The sequence below is a fragment of the Saccopteryx leptura genome, chromosome 1 (genome assembly GCF_036850995.1).
Source record: "Saccopteryx leptura isolate mSacLep1 chromosome 1, mSacLep1_pri_phased_curated, whole genome shotgun sequence".
In the NCBI taxonomy this organism is placed as follows: Eukaryota; Metazoa; Chordata; class Mammalia; order Chiroptera; family Emballonuridae; genus Saccopteryx; species Saccopteryx leptura.
In genome coordinates, this window is record NC_089503.1 from 40,282,963 (window position 1) to 40,304,761 (window position 21,799).

Here is a 21,799-nt window from a genome sequence, read left to right on the forward strand (position 1 = left end):
TTGTCTGGGGAAGACGTTCACCCGCAAAGACAGGCACAGAGTGGGGTGCGATACCAGCAGTGCGAGTGCCTGTGTTTGGGAACCAGATGTGGCCAGCACAACCGACCATGGAGGTCCAGCAATGGGATCTTGGTTCTGCTTCCAATGCAAACAGCATCCTGCAGGCCCTCCACGGCCATGCTGAGGAGTCACAGCCAATGGCAGAGCTTCTGTAGGTACAGACAGGGTGCTCCTTTGGGCTGGTCTTTATGTTCAGAAAGGCCTAGAAAAGGTTTCCAGACTTGTTCCAAGATGATATCACAGCGATGTATTCAAGAGTGCAGGCTAACACAGGTCACAGCATTCATTCTACTCCAGTGGGGACTTCGTAAAGAGTAGGGAAGCAAAAAACAAGGAGGGAAAAGGTGCTTTCCTTTCAGAATTGCTGGGACAGCCCTCACTGCCCTGACCTGGGGCTGAAGCGCAGGCTTCTCATGGCAGCACGGAGCCTCTACAGAGGCAGAACAGGCAGAGATGGGATGGCACAACCTCGAGTTAGGAAGGCAGTCTGGGCCTTTTCCAGCCACACGATATCGGACCAGTCTTGTAATCTCTTGAACATTCAAGTTTCGTATATAACTTTTAGGACAAAAATCAACTTCCCGGCCCTGGCCAGTTGGCTCAGTGGTAGAGCGTCGGTGGCGTGCGGGGGACCCGGGTTCGATTCCCAGCCAGGACACATAGGAGAGGCGCCCATTTGCTTCTCCACCCCCACCCCCTCCTTCCTCTCTGTCTCTCTCTTCCCCTCCCGCAGCCAAGGCTCCATTGGAGCAGGGATGGCCCAGGCGCTGGGGATGGCTCCTTGGCCTCTGCCCCAGGCGCTGGAGTGGCTCTGGTCATGGCAGAGCGACGCCCCAGAGGGGCAGAGCATCGCCCCCTGGTGGGCAGAGCATCGCCCTGGTGGGCGTGCCGGGTGGATCCCGGTCGGGCGCATGTGGGAGTCTGTCTGGCTGTCTCTCCTCGTTTCCAGCTTCAGAAAAAATACAAAAAAAAGAGGAAAAAAAAAATCAACTTCCCAACGGAACAGCTGTAAACTTGAAACAGGACATAAAGTCTGGCCTGTTGTCAGTACCCAGTGCATGCCGGTTGCCCTTCCCTCCTCTCAGCTGAGCCCGTGGGTCTGTGCAGGAACCGGCACTGCCACACAGGATACATGCGGCGGGACCAGACGGACTCAGGCAAGTGAGGACACAGATGAGTGCAGGGGAAAGCAGCAGAAGAGAGCACACGAAAACCACTGCGAAGAGTCTGGAATCAACATATTCAGAGAGGTGAGACAGGCTTTAGCAGACAGGACTCGTCCTCTCCCTCAGGGACATTCCAGAACAGAAACTGCCTCACCCAGGATCTGTGACTGACTGACAGACTGCACACTTGGGGTACCTCTCAGCCACCTGTGGGCTCCACTGCCCAGAGTGAAACATCCCTGGTTTGGGGGGAACTAAGCCAGCTCTGGCTGTCCCACGGCGGGGTCTCTGTCAGATTCTCTTCCCTGAGTCAGGACTCAGAGGGCTCCTTTGGTGGGAGTGGCACAGCCCTCAAGTGGCTGCAGAGTTGGGCCGGGTTTCCTGAGACACGGAGGAGTTCTCTGAAGGCCCTGAGGGTAGCTGACATGGCAAATAAAGGATGGCTGACACATAGTTAGCCATCAAAAGCCACCAAAGCTCCAGCCAACATGTCACCCTCTACCCCCATCACCATTATACCCTCATTAGGACAGCTCCCTGAGCTTGACCAAACGGAGACACTGGATGAAGACCTAGTAATTTCTTCCAAGTTTCAGAGGAAAGCCATGTCAACACGGAGCTTGAAGACTTGAGATCTGCTGTGAATGGGTTTAGCAGCTGCTGCTCCAAAACAAGCCTCCTTCACCTCCCTGGAATTTTAGCCAAGTCCACCTCACACACAAAGGCCATGGATGAAGGTGTGGCGAGTGGAAAGTAAAGAAAAAAAGCTTAGCTGGATCAACCCACAAGGGAACCAAAACATTCTTTGGGAGGATGGCGAGTCCATTTACAAACTGAATTAATTCAGACTCAGTTATAAGTACAGGACTTCAAACAGAGAATTTCAAAGCCACAGGGTAACTGTGAGATCCTAGGATACCTGAGTGATCACAAGGAGGGTACTGGACTTTCTACAAATTAGAGGAGTTTGCTATGGTCTGGATGTTTGTGTTCCCCAAAATTAATGTTGAAATCTAATGCCCAGTGTGATGTTATTGGGAGATAGGGCCTTTCAGGGGTGATTACCGGTAGTTCATGAGGGAAAAACTCTCATGAATGAGATTAATGCCCTTATCAAGGATCCAGAGAACTACCTTGCCTCTTCCACCAGGTGAGAAGTCAGCAGTCTGCAACACGGGAGAGGGCTTTCAGCAAAACCCACCATGCTGGTGTCCTAATACTGGTCTTCCAGTTTCCGGCACGGCGAGCAGATACATTTTTGTTGTTCCTAAATTGCTCAATCTGTGGTATTCTACCCAACAGATTAAGACGGGGTTCTAGCTCAACCCTATCCAGATCTTAAGGAGCTGATTGGCTCTCGATGACATCTGAATCACACCCGTATTGAAAAAAGATGATGCAAAGTTCAGAAGCAATTTTAAGAAGGAAAAGAATAACCTTGGCCATTGTTCGGCAAAGGTTCCCAATACAAGCAACCCAACAGAAGATGTGACACGTGGAATGGGACTGTGAGCAGAGGGCGAGAGGGCAGGGAGTCATGGAGCGAGGAAGAGGTCTCATGCAGAGTGAAGCCTGTAAAAAAGTAGAGGAAAGAAAGGTCAGCTGTGTGCTGGGGCTCGGGGAGCAGGCAGGGCCAGAGGGTGTCGGTACGAAGCTTGGGACTCTGTCCTGCCCTCTGGCAGTGAGGCATTAATTAGGGAGCCTGAAGGCAGAGCTAGAGCGGAACTGCTATCTTCTAGTTCCTGGTGACACAGACCCTCGGCCTCCGGCTAACAGTTTTGAAGTCCATTATCATTAACATCCATGTGCATCAGGAGAATGTCTATCAAGCTCCAGCCTGGAAGCAGCTGCTGTCTGTTCATTAGAATCCCTCCTTGCTGAAGAGCTGGGTCTCGCTCACGCGGGGAACAGCTGCAGGTACCACACAGCAGATGCTGCTCAGGGTGCCCGCCTCGCCGCCAGTCAGCCCTGCGTCATGTACACCCCGCCTCGCTTACAGCACCAGAGGGTTCCCACAGGTCCTCTGGCAGAACAACTCCACTTCTCAGGATCATTCCACGTCCAAACCCAGTCACAACATGGCAGAGGACACAGATGGGTTCTTTCGAACATGCACATGTTGCTTTAAAAAGCTTAATTTTTTTTAAAAAAAATTAAGTTTAAGGGATGTGGTGGAACAAAGAGGCGGAAGAAAAAACCCTGCTGCTATTGGAGCCGTGGGCAATTCCTCCGACATGTGCAGAGCCCAGCAGGCAGGGCGGTCAAGCCGCGGCTCCTGGCACGTAACCTGCAAGTGCAGCCCGGCTCAATGCACTGTACGTGCTGATGGGAAGAAAGCTGTTCTTCCCCCCCAAAACCACTTCAAAGGCCAGGAGCAGAAGACGGCCCTCCCAGGAAGGATGGCAGCTTGTGTGCACATGCTCAGGGCCATGGGGGGCGGGGATCAGAATCAGAGATGCTTTTTGCTAGACAAGATGATTAAATGCAAAATCTCTCATCTCCGTGGCATCTGCTTTTCAGCAGCTGGGCCAAATTTCTAGCCCCACTGATTCCCCTCCATAAGACAGTCATGTATAAAGATCAACTGCATGGGATTTGCTGAAAGTGGCCTTATTGCCTTACCTTGCCCAAGTCAACCCAAAATACCAAGTCAACATATCTGCTGGTGATGGTGCATGGATTACACGCCCTGTATTGAAGGATCAGGAGTGACTGTATGTCAGCCGTATCACACTGTGAGGCAGGACTATCTCGTTTTACCAACAGGAAACACAGGCTCATGGAGATTAAATAATTCGCCTAGGTAACACAGTAAGTGGTGAAAACAGGCTTTCACCTAGTTTAAATACAAAGATGCACTATCAGACACTATGCTTCTCTGCTTTCCACCAGTAGAATGAGCCCAAATACATGGGCTCACCAGGGATGCCAAGAGACAATAACAGTAGTCAAGGGCAGAAATACATGAAAATTCTTCATTTCTGTATCAATTCCCTCCATAAACCCCTTTCTTGCATCTAGATTCAAGGATGAGTCTTCTCACCCGGCTCAATATCCCTGGTGCCTATCTGGAGGTATTTAGATCAAGGTGTCTGCATGTGAACCAAAGACCTATTTCCTGAGCTCTGGGAGACGTGTCCTACTCATCTAGAAAGAGTAGGGCTCTTTCTTTCTTTCTTTCTCTTTCTTTCTTTCTTTCTTTTTTAATTTTTAAAAGTTTATTGATTTTTAGAGAGAGAAGAAGAAAGAAACATCGATTTGTTGTTACACTCATTTATGCCTTCACTGCTTGATTCTTGTACATGTCCTGACCAGGGATCAAACCTGCCACCTTGGCATATTGGGACAACGCTCTAACCAAGTGAGCTACCAGCCAGAGCCGACACGGCTGTTTCTTCCGGCCACCAAACCCACTCCTACACTTAGTGGCGCCTGACGCTCAACGCTCAAATGCTCATCAGGCTTGCGTGCTAGACGGGGTGGGGAAGGAAGTGGGGAATAAGAAAAAGTCAGACTAGGCAAATAATGAAACAAAGACTCTCCCTTTACTGGCCTCATCAGTCACCAAATGCATCTAAAAAATATGTAGGTGAAAGATATGACCTGACGGAAGAGGGCTGCTGTGAAAGCCCATGCCCAGCCAACCCTCGAGGCAGGGGCAGACCACCCTCATCCTCCAGCTGCTCCTCTCTTCCCAGTGCCTCCCCACCCCTGTCTGCGTCCATGAGCTGGGCCCCGTAACAAGTCATACAAGGGGTGGGCATGCGTCTCAGTCAGATCTTTTCCCAGCTAGCTCCTGTTTTATCTCCCAGAACTAAGAACATGGTGTGAACAAACACTGGAGCCCATGTGTCCTCTGAACTCACCCCTCTCCTTTCCCCTCCTGTGTACGGACATCTGTAGGACACGGACACACACACACACACACACACAATGGGAACCCCGTGTGCCAGTGCAGTAGGTGTCTGTTCTGGCTTGTGCCTCGTGTTCTGTTCCAGAACCTAGTCCCTGGCATGGTGCTGTGTGTCTGTGTGTCCCTCCCCATACCCCCACCAAATTCAGATGTAAGCCCTGGGTGCTAATCCCCAATGTGATGGTGTTGGGAGAGGGAGCTTTTGGGAAGGTGATTAGGTCACGAAGGTAGAGCTCTCATGATGGCATCAGTGTCTTCTAAGAAGAGACAAGAGAGAGCTCACTTCCTCTCTGCTCTTCACCATGTGAGGACACAGCAAAGACACAACTGTCTAGACACTTGGAAGAGGGTCTGCATCAGGACCCAACTGCTGGCACCCTGACCCCAGCCATCCCAGGCTTCAAAACAGGGATAAATAACATCTTCTGTTTCCATCACCCAGTCAATGTGGTTTGTGACGGCAGCCCGAACTGACTGCGACACGTGGCAACAAGATGCAGTGATGAATGTAGGCTCCGGGATGTGCACTCATCCTGCAATCAGGTCTGGGCGACTTGCTGACTCGTTCTATGGAGAAGCTTCTCCCCCCACCTCCTGCCAGGAAGATCCTGAGTGGGGTCTCCCAGGGTGATCGCACTTAAGTAAACCTGAGTTAGAAAAGGCACCTAGAGCTGAGGAGTGGGGCAGCGAGCGGACGTTCAGTGTGTATGTTACATGAATACAGGCAGAAAGGGGTGTGAGTATCCCTTTAACTTTCAGTGAGAATGCAAAGAAAAATCAACACCAGTCACAATGAGCAGGAGAGTCTCTTCCTATTAAGATGCTACATGGGCAACGCGAGGCAAAAGGCTGGGAGGAATAGTTGAAACGTAAGAGTTTGAAAAGCAGCCTCGACAACCACATACATACCAGAATTGAAAAAGGAGGGGAGGGGAGAAGTGTGCATAGTGAGAAAAGTGAGGGCGCTGGGCTTTGAGCACAGGGGTCCACACTCTGGTTTTTCCATTTGCTCTGTGACTTTGCATAACTTACAAAACTTCATGAATTTTAGTTTCCTTGCCTGTAAAATGGGGATGATAATATGACCTACCACAAGAAGACTGACGTGAGAATTAAATAAGATAATGCATTCAAACCGGCATACAAGAAGCATTCAAGAAATGCTAGCAGTTGATTCCTTTAAAACAAGAGCAGATACAGCGATGTAACTGGCATTTCCCATACCCTAGAATGGCTCCGCCTAGCATGCGGTGATAGGACACCAGACTCTGATACTCAGATAACTTGCTCAAGAGAACTAGTTATTGAGCAAGCCTACTTTTTATTTCAGGTAACTGAGGTGCTCTCTCACGGGGCAGAGCACCCAGACAAACATGAGTTACAGCTGCCTTACTGCTTTGCCTCCTCTGACCAGTTGGAGTCATGCTTCAGGTCTGTATAACTCAAGAGAAAACCAGTCCCACATTAGTAACTGTAACAACAACCACAAAAACAAAAAGCACAACACACACAAGTGAGATGCAGGTGAGGTGGGTGGGATCAGGGTCAGGACAGAGCAGGGAGCCAAACTCATCATCAAATCACTAAGAAAACCTAGACACTCAACCTCTCCCTAAGTCAGAATGGATTCTGAGGACCAAGCAATCAAAGCCAAAATCAATGAAATGCAGGAACATTATGTACACCTCAACCTCACTTAGACTGTCCCTCCCCAACCCTTCTCCCCAACACGCGCACACACACCCGACCACCCCAAACCCATTCTCAAAACTGTCCAATGTCAGCCAAAGCAGGTTTGGTTTTCTCAAACTGCAGACATGAAACGGGGAGAGGGACCAAAAGGAGACGTAGCTGGAACAAAGGGCACAGCAGGCTGGGTGGAAACCATGCTTTGCAGGACACACAGGAAGTCTAACCTAGAGATCTTTTTCTGACCCAGAGTGAAGCGGATGATTTTGCTTTGAGATGAGTCCTTGGATGATGCACTGCATGACAGGAAGAGAAAAAGATCTGAGTGAGGGGAGAGAAGATCATTAGACATACAAATAAACAACAAGAGCCCTGGGATGAGGGCAGCGCTCCTGGCTTCCCCACGGCCTGCTCCCCCACAGTACGCACCTTTCGTTCTAGGTCTAGCTTTTCTTTATTTTATTTTATTTTATTTATTTATTTTTTTTTTTGAGAAAGAGAAACAGGAAGGGAGAGAGATGAGAAGAATCAACTCGTAGTTGCAGCACCTTAGTTGTTCATTGATTGCTTTCTCATACCTGCCCTGACTTGGGGGCTCCAGCCAAGCCATTGACCTTGGGCTCACACTGACAATCCCACGCTCAAGCTGTTGACCCTGCACTCAAGCCAGCGCCCTCAGGGTTTTAAAATCAGGACCACAGTGTCTCAGGCTGACGCTGTATCTGCTGCGCCACCACAGGCCAGGCAGGTTTAACTTTTCTGATCTGATGAATTTCCAACGTGAAGAAATCACTACAGGATTGCCAAAACATTTTTGAGGTTTTCTTTCTCCCTTTTTCTCTCTTTTAAATACCAGATATCTTTTACTTTTCCTACCAGTCACTATAAAGCCTCCCCCCACCTCCCACAATACAACCCTACAGAAAGGAGCCACTGGCAGGTAAAAAAAAACAAACACTTTTTATCTTTCTAAAGTACTTAGATGCTTCTATTTTACATGCTTATTCTACCAGGGTGCTTTTCTGATGAATGTTCTCAATGTCCCATAAGGTTGACCCAAAAAGGATATAGATGTTTGCAAGTTTTGCTGGTCTTAGAAACTTCTGCTCTCAGCGGCATAAAAATGATCATTTAAAGTGTTTTGAATGTACTAAATTTTGGGCTTTGTACTATAAACTTGTACATCTGAAGAATCTTGGTTGGGTTTAATAAAAGAAAAAGTTCACCTGGAAATACCTTCCTTGCATCCAATATATACTATATTCCATGTTCATTAAAGGGTCCGAGGCGGGAGCTGCCATGTTGGTGTTGCCAGAAATACAATGTTGGCTCTATAAACTAAGGAGACTTCTGTGGCTAAGTTAGAGGAATACTTTCTATACCTCCTTCTGAAGTGAAGGAAGGAGCAGAAGAGAATAGACAAAAAATAAAATAAACTCAAGGAATTTTCTGGTTTTTCCCTAAACAGTTGAATACTAAGGATACTTAAGGTAGATACAGGCAGAGAAGGCAGCAAGTCTCAGCTCCTCTCTTGGACTCCAGACTGGTGAGGAGTTTTAAGAGGTGGGATGTAGATCAAGTTCTTGGCCAGTTCATAGATTAATAGGAAGAGCTGCAGTAAAGAGGTGAAGGGGCGTTTCCACGTGGCCATCACTGGAAATGGTGCTCTGATTCCTTCTTGTTAATGTCTCAAATCTCCTTGGCTAGCTTCAATGACTCCTCTTTTCAAAAACGTGTGAAAAAGTTGCCAAGTTTTAGTTATGTATTATTCCAAGAGGCACAGTATGTAGGCATGTTCCTATGTGGCAAAGCTCAAACGCAGGACCAAAGCCACATTGGCATTTGGGGCTCGCATCAACATTTGACACCGATGATCAGGGAGTCGGCCATTACCCTTCGAGTTGTGGGTATCATAGGCAGAATGTGGGGACAGTAATACAATGGAACTGAGCCAGGGAGGCAATTTTACTATTTTTAAAATTTATAGCCAGAATGCTAGCAGGGACTATGCAATCCCTCAAACTGGAAAATAAGATTAGCCTCTGGATGTAAAAAGGGAAAGAACCAGTATAAAATGGATGAAACTAGTCATCTGCAGGAGCGATCCAATCTAAGAGACGAGTGAGGACAGACAGCAAGTCCTAAGAGCGGCCCCGTCAGCACCACGATGGCAGGAACCGCTCTGGGTAAAAATCTGGCCTGAGTGAGTGTGGCTCTTCTTTAGGTAAAGCATTTATTAATAGCAGGATGTTTTTTCTTACTGGGAGAGAGGTGTTTTGACTGGAACAACTGGCTCTTAAAAAACAACAACAAAAAAACAACTAACACCTGCCATGGAAATAGATGCCTCGGGCTGGCCTGGCTCAGGGACACAAGCCATATTTCTCAACACATGCTCCTTGGAACCCCAGGCAGTGAGACAAGACGCTCTAGAAAACAAGTCTTCTGCGGCCAAGAGTGAGGAACGCCTTCTGTGCCCCTCTTCTGAGGAGGCACGGTGCTCACGTGTCCTCTCCCGGCTTCCTCGCCCCGAGCACCGGTTTCCCACGGTGCGCGAGCCAGGAAGCTAGGCTCTCTCCGCGCCTTCTCTCCCTCACTCCGGCCATCAGTCTGGCTGTGAGTCCTGTTGGCTCACCTCCTCCAAAGTGCCCTGAGTTGGTCCATCTCTGTATCTGCTCCTCCACCTGGACCTCAGTCACTATCATCTAGAAGACCACAGAGACCGTTTAACTGGGGTCCTTCCTCCTGTTCTCTCTCTCCAGAGCCTTACCCTCCACAAAGAAGCAAAGGTGACTTTTTAAAAACCAGACACCAAATCAAGTCTATCTCCTGCTTAAGACTCTCCAGTGGCTTCCTATCACCTTTAGAATGAAATATAAACTTTTTATCCAGTTTCAGCCAGCCCTCTGTGGCCTGTCCTTAGGGCCGCAGCTCTGCTCAATTCCAGGGGCCAATGGTTACTACACCAGCGGTTCTCAAAGTGTGCGCCAGGGCGCACTGGTGTGCACTAGAAGATTTCCAGGTGCGCCCTATGGTATTCCAGAGACATATGAGCCTGTTGGGGACCAAAAAATCAACAGGGTTTTTGGAGTTTAGATTTTTGGGGGACAGAGGTGTGGGAAATTGGCTGTAAACTGACAGTCTGCCCAACTCCCCACCTCACTTGCCTAATTAGGTTACACAAGGCTGTTAAGCTGTGGTGCTGGATTGTTAACACCAGTGGTCCTCAACCTTTTTTGGGCCACGGACCAGTTTAATGTCAGAAAATATTTTCATGGACCGGCCTTTAGGGTGGGACAGATAAATGCACAAAATAAAATTATGTGACCGGCGTAAAAACTGTGCTATTTTTAAATATAATTGTCGAACTTACGAGACAAGCGTCAAGAGTGAGTCTTAGACGGATGTAACAGAGGGAATCTGGTCATTTTTTAAAAATAAAACATCATTCAGACTTAAATATAAATAAAACGGAAATAATGTAAGTTATTTATTCTTTCTCTGCAGACCGGTACCGGTCCGTGGCCCGGGGGTTGGGGACCACTGTTTTACACTACCCCCCATGTTCCCCGGAAAGACTGAAGGCAAGTTTCTTCTATCCTTTATTTGGTGTAAAGTTAAGATAATATGTATGGTGGGGGTTTTCTGCACTCAACACAATTAAGAGCAAAAAGAGAGGAATTCTTCAAGGTATTGATGAGGAAATGAGAGTTTGCCTTTCAAATATATGCCCAAACATTGAAGAAATTGCTAGGATACATCAGGCTCATGTTTCTCATAAACACAAGAATGAAAAATCTTAACACATTCATGTCAGGACCTGCTGAATTTATTAAATCTTACTAAGAATGTATCTATATATATGATATAAAAAGATAACTTTTTTGTCTTTTTTTATTTTTTAACCCCTCTTTTTTACAAATTCTAAAAGCATAACTCAAAAAAAATGTAACATAAAAATGTTTTTATGTCAGAATAAACTTAATTTTGTCATATTTATTTCATTTAATCACCCTAAAAGCACACTTGGACTTTATATTATACAATTTTTCTTTAATATTTGACTTAATTATTATAAAATATTTCTTAGAAATTTGTATATAGTGTGCCTACAATTATTTTTAGGATTTTAAATGTGCCCCGACTTCAAAAAGTTTGAGAACCACTGGGTTACACTGTCCTGCACGTGCACAGTGGCAGCCCTCCCTGCTCACAGGCCACCTTTTAACCTCCCACCTCCCCTAATCCATTGAGGTCCAGCCACACAAGCCTCCTTTCTGCTCCTCCAACCTGTCAAGATTCACCTACCACAGGGCCTTTGTACCAGCTGCTCCCTCTGCCTGATCTATTCCACATCTGAAACCTATGTAACTCATTCCTTGTCATTCATATTTCAACTTCAGTATCGTGTCCTCAGAGAGACCCTCCTATCAACCCAATATAAATTATCATCCCAATCCCTCTGAATTCCATCATCTTAATGTACCACCACTATACCACTATCTGATATTTCTCTCCCCGTTTGCCTGTTTCCTTCAGTAGAATGTAGAAAGTAGACACCTTGGCTATCGCATTCACCCTCAATCTCCCAAGTGCCTAGAATCAGGTCTGGCAACAAAAGTCATTCAAACACTAAATAAATGTGTGTCGGCAGATTCAAGGATCTGAGAACTTCAATAACAGTTATGACAACTTAACCCAGATCTTTTCCTATTTTTCCCCCCAGGACCCTTCCCCTGGCAAGTTATCCTCTAGGGACCAGGCACTCTGCAGGATCAGGGCGGGAAACGATGCCCTCAACACGCCGTGACCCAGGCGGTCAGGGAATCTCTGATTAGATTACGCCTCTTTGGGGCCAGGGTGCACAGGCGGGCCGCCGGCCGTATTCCTCCCTTATTGCTAGTCCAGGCAGCTCTGCTAGCCCACAGATTTCCATAATGTGAATTGGATAGTTCATTAGGGGGTCTGGTTTACATCCCATCCATCATTGCTCGTTTTAACAGCATCACAATTGGAAAATAGCACTTCTCATGGGGGGAAAAAAAAAGAATTTTCCATAAGGCACCTGCTTTGTTTGAACCGCTTTGTGCTCTGCCCAACTACAATGGGCTACTAGGAGTGTGGAGGTGAGCGAGAAGCCCTGTGATTATTAATGCTGGTACTTTGGGGACTGGGAGAAAAATGGCCGTTACTCTTTGGCACATATTAAATGAAATCAAGCAGTTAATTTGATCAGTGACTAAAGGTTAACAGCTTAAAAAAACAACAGTTATTGGGATCTTTCCTCAAACTTGACTGAGTCAAAAACTTTCTAATTTCTAATTGCCTTTTTTTTCCCTGCCACTAAAGCAAATGTTTTACAAGGTGATCTTTCGCAGAGTAACTATTATATTTCCTTTGTAACACAGTAGACATGAACTACTCCGGCCCTCTGTTTGTACATCCTTATATGGTAAGTCCCACTGGAAGCACAGTCCCTCTGGGAACACCAAAAAAAATCCAGGCCCTAAGCCTGCAGAGCAGAGGGCCCCAGCTGACAAGGCTACTAACTCTCTACGGTCACATTTAATGGTAACTGCTCCCATCAGGGGCTGCCGGCCCTCTCGGGAGAGCGGCTGCTTGCTAAGGACCACTTGCCATCTTTCTTCTTCGTTCTTGACTTTTCTCTTCTGGCAAAGCAGTGCTATCGGCTGGGGGACGACTTTGGCCTCCAATCAGTAAAATTACTCACACATATAACCTGGAATACCTAGCTTTTAGGCAAGCACATAAAAGAAGTTTGAAGTCTATTTTAGGGGTTGTTTACGGCACAGGAGCATGTGTGTGTCACAGGCCAGATTTAAAGCAGGAGCAGCTAATGAGCTTTGGATGCTGGTGATTCTGATTTAAAAAGTACACATCACTGCCACGCACAGGTGGAGACCTCCACTCCAAGGTCACACGAACTCCTCACACACTATAGTTGTTCTCAGCACTGACGCGGCTCAAATAGAACACACGTTTGACATAGGCTAGAATGGGGTCGGTGTGAAACAGAACCCCCGAAAGAGCGGAAGGACCGGTTGGCAAGGAGCCCCCACCTGGACTGCATCTCGGCTTGTGCTTTTGACTGCTGATGCAGCGCTGGCTGGTGAGGCTGGCACGGGGCCTGGGGAGTGGCTGGCACCTGCTGCTGAGGAGTGCCAGCCTGGCACTGGAAGGGGCCCCCGGCTGCCTGGGACACGGCAGGGGGCAGTGGCGAGGAGAGGTGCTGCTTCTGGGGCTGCTGCTGCTGCTGCTTGTATCGGGAGAGGCTGAAGAAGAGGCCTAGAATGGCCTTGAGGTTTCCATTCCTGATTTCTGCAAGACAACAGAGAGGGGAGTCAGAGGAGGAGCATCCTTTCTCGCTCCCGTTCTGTGGGCTGCTTCAGCCCCCCACTCCCACCCCGTGAGTGGCATTCCTCTAGGATATGACAGATTTCCTGAACACACTTGTAATGGGTACTCCAATCAATTAAAATCAGGCCTAAACCACACAGAAAGTAGCTTCTTCTCCCCACTGGGATTAGAGTGGATACACGAAGCAAGTAGCAACTGGATGTCTGGCAAGGGCCAGGGGAAACTCTCAGTAAGTGCACAACCAAAAAAGTACGAGTCCCGAGCAAGACCGTGCTTGTTCCAGGGGCCTGGCAAGCGGTTTGGCACAGAGCAGCTCTCCAGGGCCGGGGAACACTCACTGGGCTTCGAGGGGCTCTGCCAAGCCCAGGTTCTGTGCTTCAAGCCACCTGGCGCATGCCCAGTGGCTGCTGTCCCACTCCCAAGTCCTTGCACTGCTTTCCCCAACCACCCTTCCCCCACACACAGGCTCTGCGTCTCTCTTGCCTGCTGGATAAATAAGTTCAGTTTGGGAAGGGTGAGGGGATAGGCCAGAGGGACTCACGCAAAATTATCCCTTATTTAAAGAAATTAGCGTAAAGTGAAGATAAGAAAATTTTTATTCCAGATGGAGTTTTTCAGATGTTAAAATGCATTTGCCTCAAGACACACATAAAGAGCTGCAGAGAAGAAATAAAACAGTCATTCACGGGCAGAGGCTATGGGCGCAAGGGTGGCTCTCCCTGGGCACCCCTTTCTTGTGTGCAGGTCTTTTAACGCCAGACGCGATGGGCAGCCTAAACTGACCCCGAGGGTGAAGTAATGGGGCCACCAGGCACGAGGGACACAGAGGGAGGAACTCTGGGGGCTGTCTGCACTTTGCTTAGACCCTAAGATGATGGAATGGGGTCAGAGGAAGGGAAGCCTCACCATTAACACACATCCCTGGTTAGCCCCAGGCTGGGGAAGAGGCTGCTGATAAAGGAACAGGAGTTTCCTCCAAGGACCAGGTGAAGAGCAGAAGGTATGAATGGGGTCCTTTCAGACACAGGCCCCATTACCTGCAAGCCTGCCCAGTGCCCCGGGTGAGAGCAGACGATTAGAGCAGGCTGAGTTACTTCCTGTTGAAGTATACCTGCCTCCGGGTTCCGGGGAAACTGACAACACAAACTCCTAGAACACAGCCTTCACTCTTTACTTTGGGAGCTAGCAGTTTCTGATCGTTGGATAAATCTGGCAGGAACACAGCTTTTGAAAAACCTAAGTCATGAGTTCCAGTCGGGACTCTACCCCTTACTAGCTGTGCAACCCTGGGCAAGTCACTTAATCTCTCTGGGCCTCACTGGCAATATTGACACAGCTTGCCCCATCATACAAGGCAGTTCTGCAGATCGAAGGACAGCATTTATGTGAAAGCACGCCGCAAACAATGAAGTCCTTCACTGATCGTGGTTACAACGTGAAGAGCGCAGCCCCAGAATTCTGTATGAGCTTCCCACATAGCTCCAGCTTCATGCCTTAGACACAAGAATTTTTACTATGGGGACTTTATCATTTATCATGCAAACCATAATATGCTGGAGAGTAAAGAGGGTGGAGCCCTTAATGACAGCACATGACAAGTGTAAGTCAGGACTGACCTGGACAAATCAGGATGCTTATTAGAAACCACCGCGTGCAATGCAGAGAGCAGAGAAAGTCCCAAGAAGGTAGCTCATCCCCAGTGTCTTTGGCTAGTTCAGCTTTTAACCCTTCAACTCTGCTTCCTGCTCCATTCTCAGGAAACCAAAGGAGAATCACACACCTGTGGCTGGTTCTGGTCTTGCTGCTCAATGTGCTTGCAAGTGCAGCAGGGCCACAGAATGGGGGGTTCGGCTAGCACGATACGGCCGGTTCATTTTACTCCGGGGAAAACAGAGGATGAAGTGACTCACCCGCAGTCACCCAGCTAAACAGTGATGCGAGCCAAGGACAGCATCAAGATGAGACAATTGATAAGCTGGCATGGCACTTGGGAAACATGACAATTCCTCCTCAAAATCAAATTCACTGGAAGGAGAAATTAATCATGGAATAGATGGAATCTATGTAAGACTCTTGGTGCCATTAATTGTTGTCAGATTATATATAACTTATTCGTAATAACAAGAGCGACTACTAATTAGCATGTACCAGGTTAAGTTTGTTCTGTGAAAGATCTCACTCAATCCCCACAACCCGGGAAGTTAGTATTATCATCCCTCTCTTACTTTAAGGGAAGCAGAGGCTCAGAAAGGTTTTATGACCTCCCAAGGTACTAAATGGTGGAGCTGGGATTTGAATCTAGGTTTTCCTGGCTCAAAGCCTGCTCTCCTAATACTGTATAACTTGGCTTGCTTATGTACTCATCATGTGTGGTGAATTTAAAAGCATACCAGATAATGTTTTACTAAGCTAGCTGGTAGTCATATAAGTATTCTTTATTTTTCTATAAGTATTCCTTTTTTACAGAATGTGTCAAACATTCCATAATACATATTTTTAAACCACGCAAGCAAAACAAAGAAGGGAAGAACTTGCAAATCAGCATATCCAGGGGGCTGAGAGGTTCTTCACAGCAGAAGTGGCCGTGTCCATTTCAGCATCCTCATAACCTACCCGCCCAATGCCAGGTAGACAAGAAGCCAGGTGTGTCACTTTCTCTACCTCCTATGGTCGTTAAGTCATTCATTACTCATAATGGTTTATCATATTATCCCCTAAAACATCTTTTTATTTGTCAAAGAGCACAGTGCTCCCATAAACACACATTTTCTTAGGAGGCAAAATTTTCACGACATAGGTCACCACTGATTTTTTTGGTAGAAAGACCTGAGTTTAAATCTCTGTAGCCCTTCACATTTACAGACTTTGCACATTCAAAAGAGTCGACTCTGAGCCTCGGTTCTGCCGTCTTTAAAATGGGCAGGTGCTGGAATGCTGCGGTCGCCAGTTTGAAACCCTGGGCTTACCCAGTCAAGGCACATACAGGAAGCAACTACTACAACTTGATGCTTCCCGCTTCTCCTCCTACCCCCTTCTTTGTCTAAAAATCAATAAATTAAAAAAAGAGAGAGGCCCTGGCCGGTTGGCTCAGTGGTAGAGCGTCGGCCTGGTGTGCAGGAGTCCCAGGTTGGATTCCCGGCCAGCGCACATAGGAGAGGCGCCCATCTGCTTTTCCACCCCCCCCCCCTTCCTCTCTGTCTCTCTCTTCCTCTCCCGCAGCCGAGGCTCCATTGGAGCAAAGTTGGCCCGGGCTCCTTGGCCTCTGCCCCAGGCGCTAGAGTGGCTCTGGTTGCAACAGAGCAACGCCCCAGAGGGGCAGAGCATCGCTCCCTGGTGGGCGTGCTGGGTGGATCCCAGTCGGGTGCATGCAGAGTCTGTCTGACTGCCTCCTCGTTTCCAACTTCAGAAAAATACCAAAAAAAAAAAAAAAAAGAGAGAGAGAGAGAGAGAGAAAATAAAGGATCCTTGGCCTGACCGGTGGTGGTGCAGTGGATAAAGCATCAACCTGGAATGCTGAGGTCCATGGTTAGAAACCCTGGGTTTGCCTGGTCAAGGCACATACGGGAAGCAACTATGAGTTGATGTATCCTACTCCTCCCCCCTTTTTTTCTTCTCTCTCTCTAAAATGAATAAATAAAATCTTTTAAAAGATAAAATAAAGTGGGCCGGTGCGTACAGCACCTTTCCCACCAGGTTGCTACGAGAATCGGGAGCAGAGGAAACGGGAAAGCGAGTCGAAGCCCCAGGACACTGCCTGGCTCAGTCCTTCCCTCGTGCTTCAGAAAACACAGTCACTGAGCCTGCGGCCTCCGCAGGACACTGCCTAAAGGAAAGCTGAGTGGCCGGGCATTCTCCCCGCACGCCCACTCTGTGCCAGGCACAGTGTCAAGAAGGAAATCAGTCATGAAAAATCTCCTATTAGGGAAAACTCAATGGTGATCTTCCTGTTTTTTAAACAGCTTTAAAAAAAAATTATTGAGGTATAATTCTCATCCATAAAATTAAGTGTAGTGATTTTTAGTAAATTTGTAACATTCTAGTTTTTTTTTTTTTTAATTTATTTTAGAGAGGAGAGAAAGAAAGAGAGAGAGAGAGAAGGGGGGAGAGCAGGAGATCAACTCCTTGACCGGCAAGCCCAAGGTTTTGAACCAACAACCTCAGCGATCCAGGTCGACACTTTATCCACTGCGCCACCACAGGTCAGGCATAACATTCTAGTTTTAAAATACATCCATTACTCCGAAGAGTCCTCATGCTCATACACATTCAACTCCCACATCGTTCCCAGGCAACCTCTAATCTGCTTTCTGTTTGGACAGGGTTGCCTTCTTCTGGACATTTCATATAAATGGAATCATGTACTACGGAGTCTTTCACAACTGGTGTCTTTCATTTAACATGATGCATTTAAGGCTCATCCATGTTAGAGCATTCATCCTTGGTTTCTTTATATCGCTGAGTATTAGCCCATGACATGGATATACCACATTTTGTTTATCCATTCACCAGGCTGGTGGATGTTTGGACTGTTGAATTTTCTTTTCAGAACATAAAACTCAAGAGTGGTGAAGGCTCTGTTTGGTGGTGCAAGCCACACCATTTATGCAATGGGTGGTGCATAGGAGACAGCATCCAAAATAGCTAGAACCGTGTTCTTCGCATATTTCTAAATGTCATTGGTCTGTGTTTCATGAGGCCTGGTGGCTCCGCAGGCAGTCTAAAAACAAAATGTCATTTTGCCAGCCTACAAAAGTGTTCCCCTCATGACATTTCCCAAGACTTCGGGGGGGGGGGGGAGAGTGTCATTTTGTATCTGATCAACTATCCTCACCCTCTTGACATCTCCAGAAGGAAACTAACGTAGACCTAGAGACAGCAGGCCTGTCCACAGAGACGCTGGCTAGCTGGCGTCTAAACCAAGGCAGGATCCTGCTCTCCTTTCTCTCCATGTGGCCGCCCCCCCTGTCGGCGGAAGAACAAACTACGAGACACGCCACTTTCCATCCGATTTCTGCATGGCCTTGACTCTTCATTTCTTTGGGTTCTGACTGACCTCTTTGTTCCCATTGGCTGACATTAATCTGGGTGCAAGGGTAGAACAAACAGGAGAGTTATATTCTTTCAACATTATTGAAGAGAAACCACAGGTCTGGCTTACAAAGGCACTGCACTGGGATCCTCTAATACAAAGAAACCCGCTTTGTAGAGCAGAAGGGATTCGGAGCCAAAGGGAGGCGGCCTCGACTACAGAGTTCCCGGCTCCCTGTTCAATCGCCCGAGGCCACGGCGGGTGGTGTAAGGCCCTCCCAACTGCATCGGGAGGTGGCTTGTGTGACATTACTCCTCCAGCTGGGCCTTCCACACCACCTGCCTTCACTGTGTGACTTTCCACCTGACATCTGTGTCCTGCTTGCCAAGCTGTCAGTGACTCTACCCACACAGGGGTAATGGCTTGAGGGGGTAGGAGCGGAGCCCCTCTAGTGAGGGGCAGAAACGGCCCCACATGCACTGCCAAACTCGGGTGATGTGAGCAGGAGGAAAATAAAAGGATCCCCCTGTTGCTTTTCCGTGAAAGGTCCAGAAAGGCTTTCTGGCTCGGGATGAAAGGAAAAGCAAGCGCAGCAGCCAGGTCTCTGGACACCAGAGCAGAAAACCCAGGTCTGAGCTCATCAAGTCAGCAACCGATTCCACTTCAAAAGCAAGCACTCCTTCCCGGAGGCATCTGGAGGGACCGCGCTGCCTCTGTTGAGAGAGAGTCCTCTGCCCCCATCGTATTACCTACGCCCCATCTCCTGTCTCGATTTCCCTTCGCCTTCCTTTTCTGCCTGGTGCGTGCCTACGCACCCCGTAAAGCCCCAGGGAAACGTCACTGCCTCTCTGAAGCCACCCCCCGACTGCCCCAGACAGAGCTGGTCACTGCTTTTCTTTGGGCACCGCTGGACCCTGTGTACCATGAGCATAGCTCTCCTATTAACTGGAATGAAGGCTAGAGTTGGATGACTGACTCGACTCTCCGTGCACCCCGGTGCCTAGCACTGTGCCTGGCATATAGAATTTACCCAGCAAACATTTGGTGAGCTAAATCGGATGCCACACCTCCAGACCTCTGCTTCTCCAATATAGGAAGATGGGCTCAGGGCCAGGAGGCATGAACCCCAGGTGTTCTAAAACAGTGGTCCCCAACCTTTTTTGGGTCATGGACCGATTTAATGTCAGAAAAATATTTTCACGGACCGGCCTTTAGGGTGGGGTAGATAAACGTATCACGTGACCGAGACAAGCATCAAGAGTGAGTCTTAGACGGATGTAACAGAGGGAATCTGGTCATTTTTAAAAAATAAAACATCGTTCAGACTTAAATATAAATAAAACGGAAACAATGTAACTTATTTATTCTTTCTCTGCGGACCAGTACCAAATGGCCCACAGACTGGTACCGGTCATCGGCCCGGGGGTTGGAGACCACTGTTCTAAAAGTCCCAGGGATAAAGGCCATACTTCCTAACGGAGACAAGTTTGCAGATGGTCATGACAGGTATGTGTGCGTCGGAGAGGAGCTGAAGGGACCGTGAAAATCACCCAAGGTAGGGAGGGCGCAGCTCACAGGGCTCAGGCAAGTCTCCGAGAGCAGACGGATGGGCATCACCTTTGGGAACATGAGAGGCAAAGAGGTCCAGTCTAGAGGACGTGCCTCAAGCCAGCAGCATCTCCGCGGGGCTGGCTGGGCCCTCGGCCTCTCCGCAGGCCTCTGCTGTCTGTCCCCGGAACAAAGGCTCTGCGGCTCTCCAACAGGCAGGTCGGGGCAGGACCGGAGCTGCTGCAACGCTCCAAGCACAGGTGCATACACCCTCCTGGGTCTGGAACCAGCTTTAGTCACTGGGAAGGGGTGGAGATGTACCTATGGGGCTTTCCAACTGCTGGTGTTTTTTATTTTTCATCAGGAAGAGCCTTAAGGCACTCCACCGTCTTCAAAAGGAAAGTAAAACACATTAAAACTACATTATTTCTTTAAACACTATAACGCTTTCTAGTAGTTAAGCTGGTCATTAGAAGTGTGGGTAGCAATGAGCCGTAGACACATCAGGGCTTTGAATCAGCAGATGGGAGAAGCCTACCCACTGCTGACCTTGTGGAACTTCCCTTTTCCACATGTAGCTTAACCCGTTGGGGCCTGAGTTTCCTCCTCTGTAAAACTGGGATGAGGTGAATACTGACCTCACCAGGTTGCAGGGGGGATTAAATAAGACATAAAATAGTGTGACACTTAGCTCAGGGATGGCACATGTTGAGTTCTCAATAAATGGTTTCTGTTCCTACAGTTTAACAGTATGTCAAGTGTGGTTCCTGTAACCCTGACATTGTGAATAAGGCCCATTTGAGGGTAAAATGCTTGAAGCACCTTTGCGTTATAAATTCAAGATGTTGACAAAGATTGGGGCCAGTCGGCATCCCTTAAGATGGTACATGTTCTGAATCAGTCTTAGCACCAAACACCATCGTCATCCTCCTCCACTTCCTGTCAAATCATTGTAATAGATCTAGATGGGAGCACGCCAGAGAGGGGGACGGGAGGGTGGTAATATCTGATGATCACACAGACAGGCTCTTGATTCCCTCACCAAGGAACAAGAAGGTGGGGTCCCTGCCCTCCTTGCAATCAAAGGCAAGGAGGCACTAAAACAATCACCCCAAGTGGGGGTTCTGGCCTGCCAGTCACCAGCTGGATACCTGCTTAGCAGAAACTTGGCAGATCTGCCTCTTGGCCACCTGTGTGCCCTCAAAAAGCTGAGCAAGATCCTATGGTGGGGGACTTCCAGGTGAGGTCCTGTTCTACCTACTGCAAATGGAAGCTGGAACCCACACATTCCTGATGGGTCCATGGTGGATGATGGAGGGATCATGAGACCAAGGTCTAGAGCCTTACCAAGACCACTTCAGCGTGGGGGGAAGGGGTGGCCTGGATCAGGGGGATGGGATGTGAACACTACCAGCTAGAAACAAGCTGCAAGAACTGGTCAAATCTCACAGAAGACTACCAAGGCCCTGGGGGCAGAACGGGAGTGAGTCCCTGGTCAGCAGGGCACAGAGAGCCTCCCACCCAGGGACAGCAGCAATCACGCACGAGGAAGACAGAAATCTATCACCAGCCAAATTCTGCTTCTCTCTGCTGCCACAATTATGGAAGCTTAGGCATCAGAACAAGAAAAGAGCAAGGAAGCCAAGTCACCAAGCCCCCATCCCCCTCCAACCTTCCAAAGCCGCGTGCACTGGGAGGATCGGGGGAAAGAGCTTTCAGTCGAGTCTGAGACTGAAGCTTCAAAGTGAACAAGACTGCGTCTTAAGTACTGACACAAAACTGTTGTAATCATGACCGTGACTGAAGAGTGCCAATTCGGCCAAGATACCCATCAAGTGAGTCTCAACTTAGCAGCAAAGATGGGGGATCAATAGCACAGCTGGAAGCAATTATACCCCATTGATAACTTGACACAGCAGTACGTGTATGCTTCTCTATGCGCAGACTCACAGGGCTACATTCCAATATCGACAGGGGACGGAGGGCTGAGTGTCTCTGCCTGCCATTCCTCCACGG

General features: G+C 48.3%; 1 protein-coding gene across 6 annotated transcripts in view; it reads right to left on the reverse strand.

Moving 5' to 3' along the window:
- NAV2 (neuron navigator 2) overlaps window positions 1–21,799 on the reverse strand; it is a 397,784-nt gene that overhangs the window by 215,619 nt on the left and 160,366 nt on the right. For 5 of the 6 annotated variants that reach the window (XM_066364494.1, XM_066364479.1, XM_066364471.1 and 2 more), the window contains exons 5-6: window positions 12,909–13,167; window positions 7,056–7,124 (exon numbers count right to left, since the gene is read on the reverse strand). In XM_066364494.1, coding sequence (XP_066220591.1) covers window positions 7,056–7,124; window positions 12,909–13,167 — 328 coding nt within the window. The remainder of the gene's footprint in view (window positions 1–7,055; window positions 7,125–12,908; window positions 13,168–21,799) is intronic. The other variant, XM_066364486.1, reaches the window with a different exon arrangement.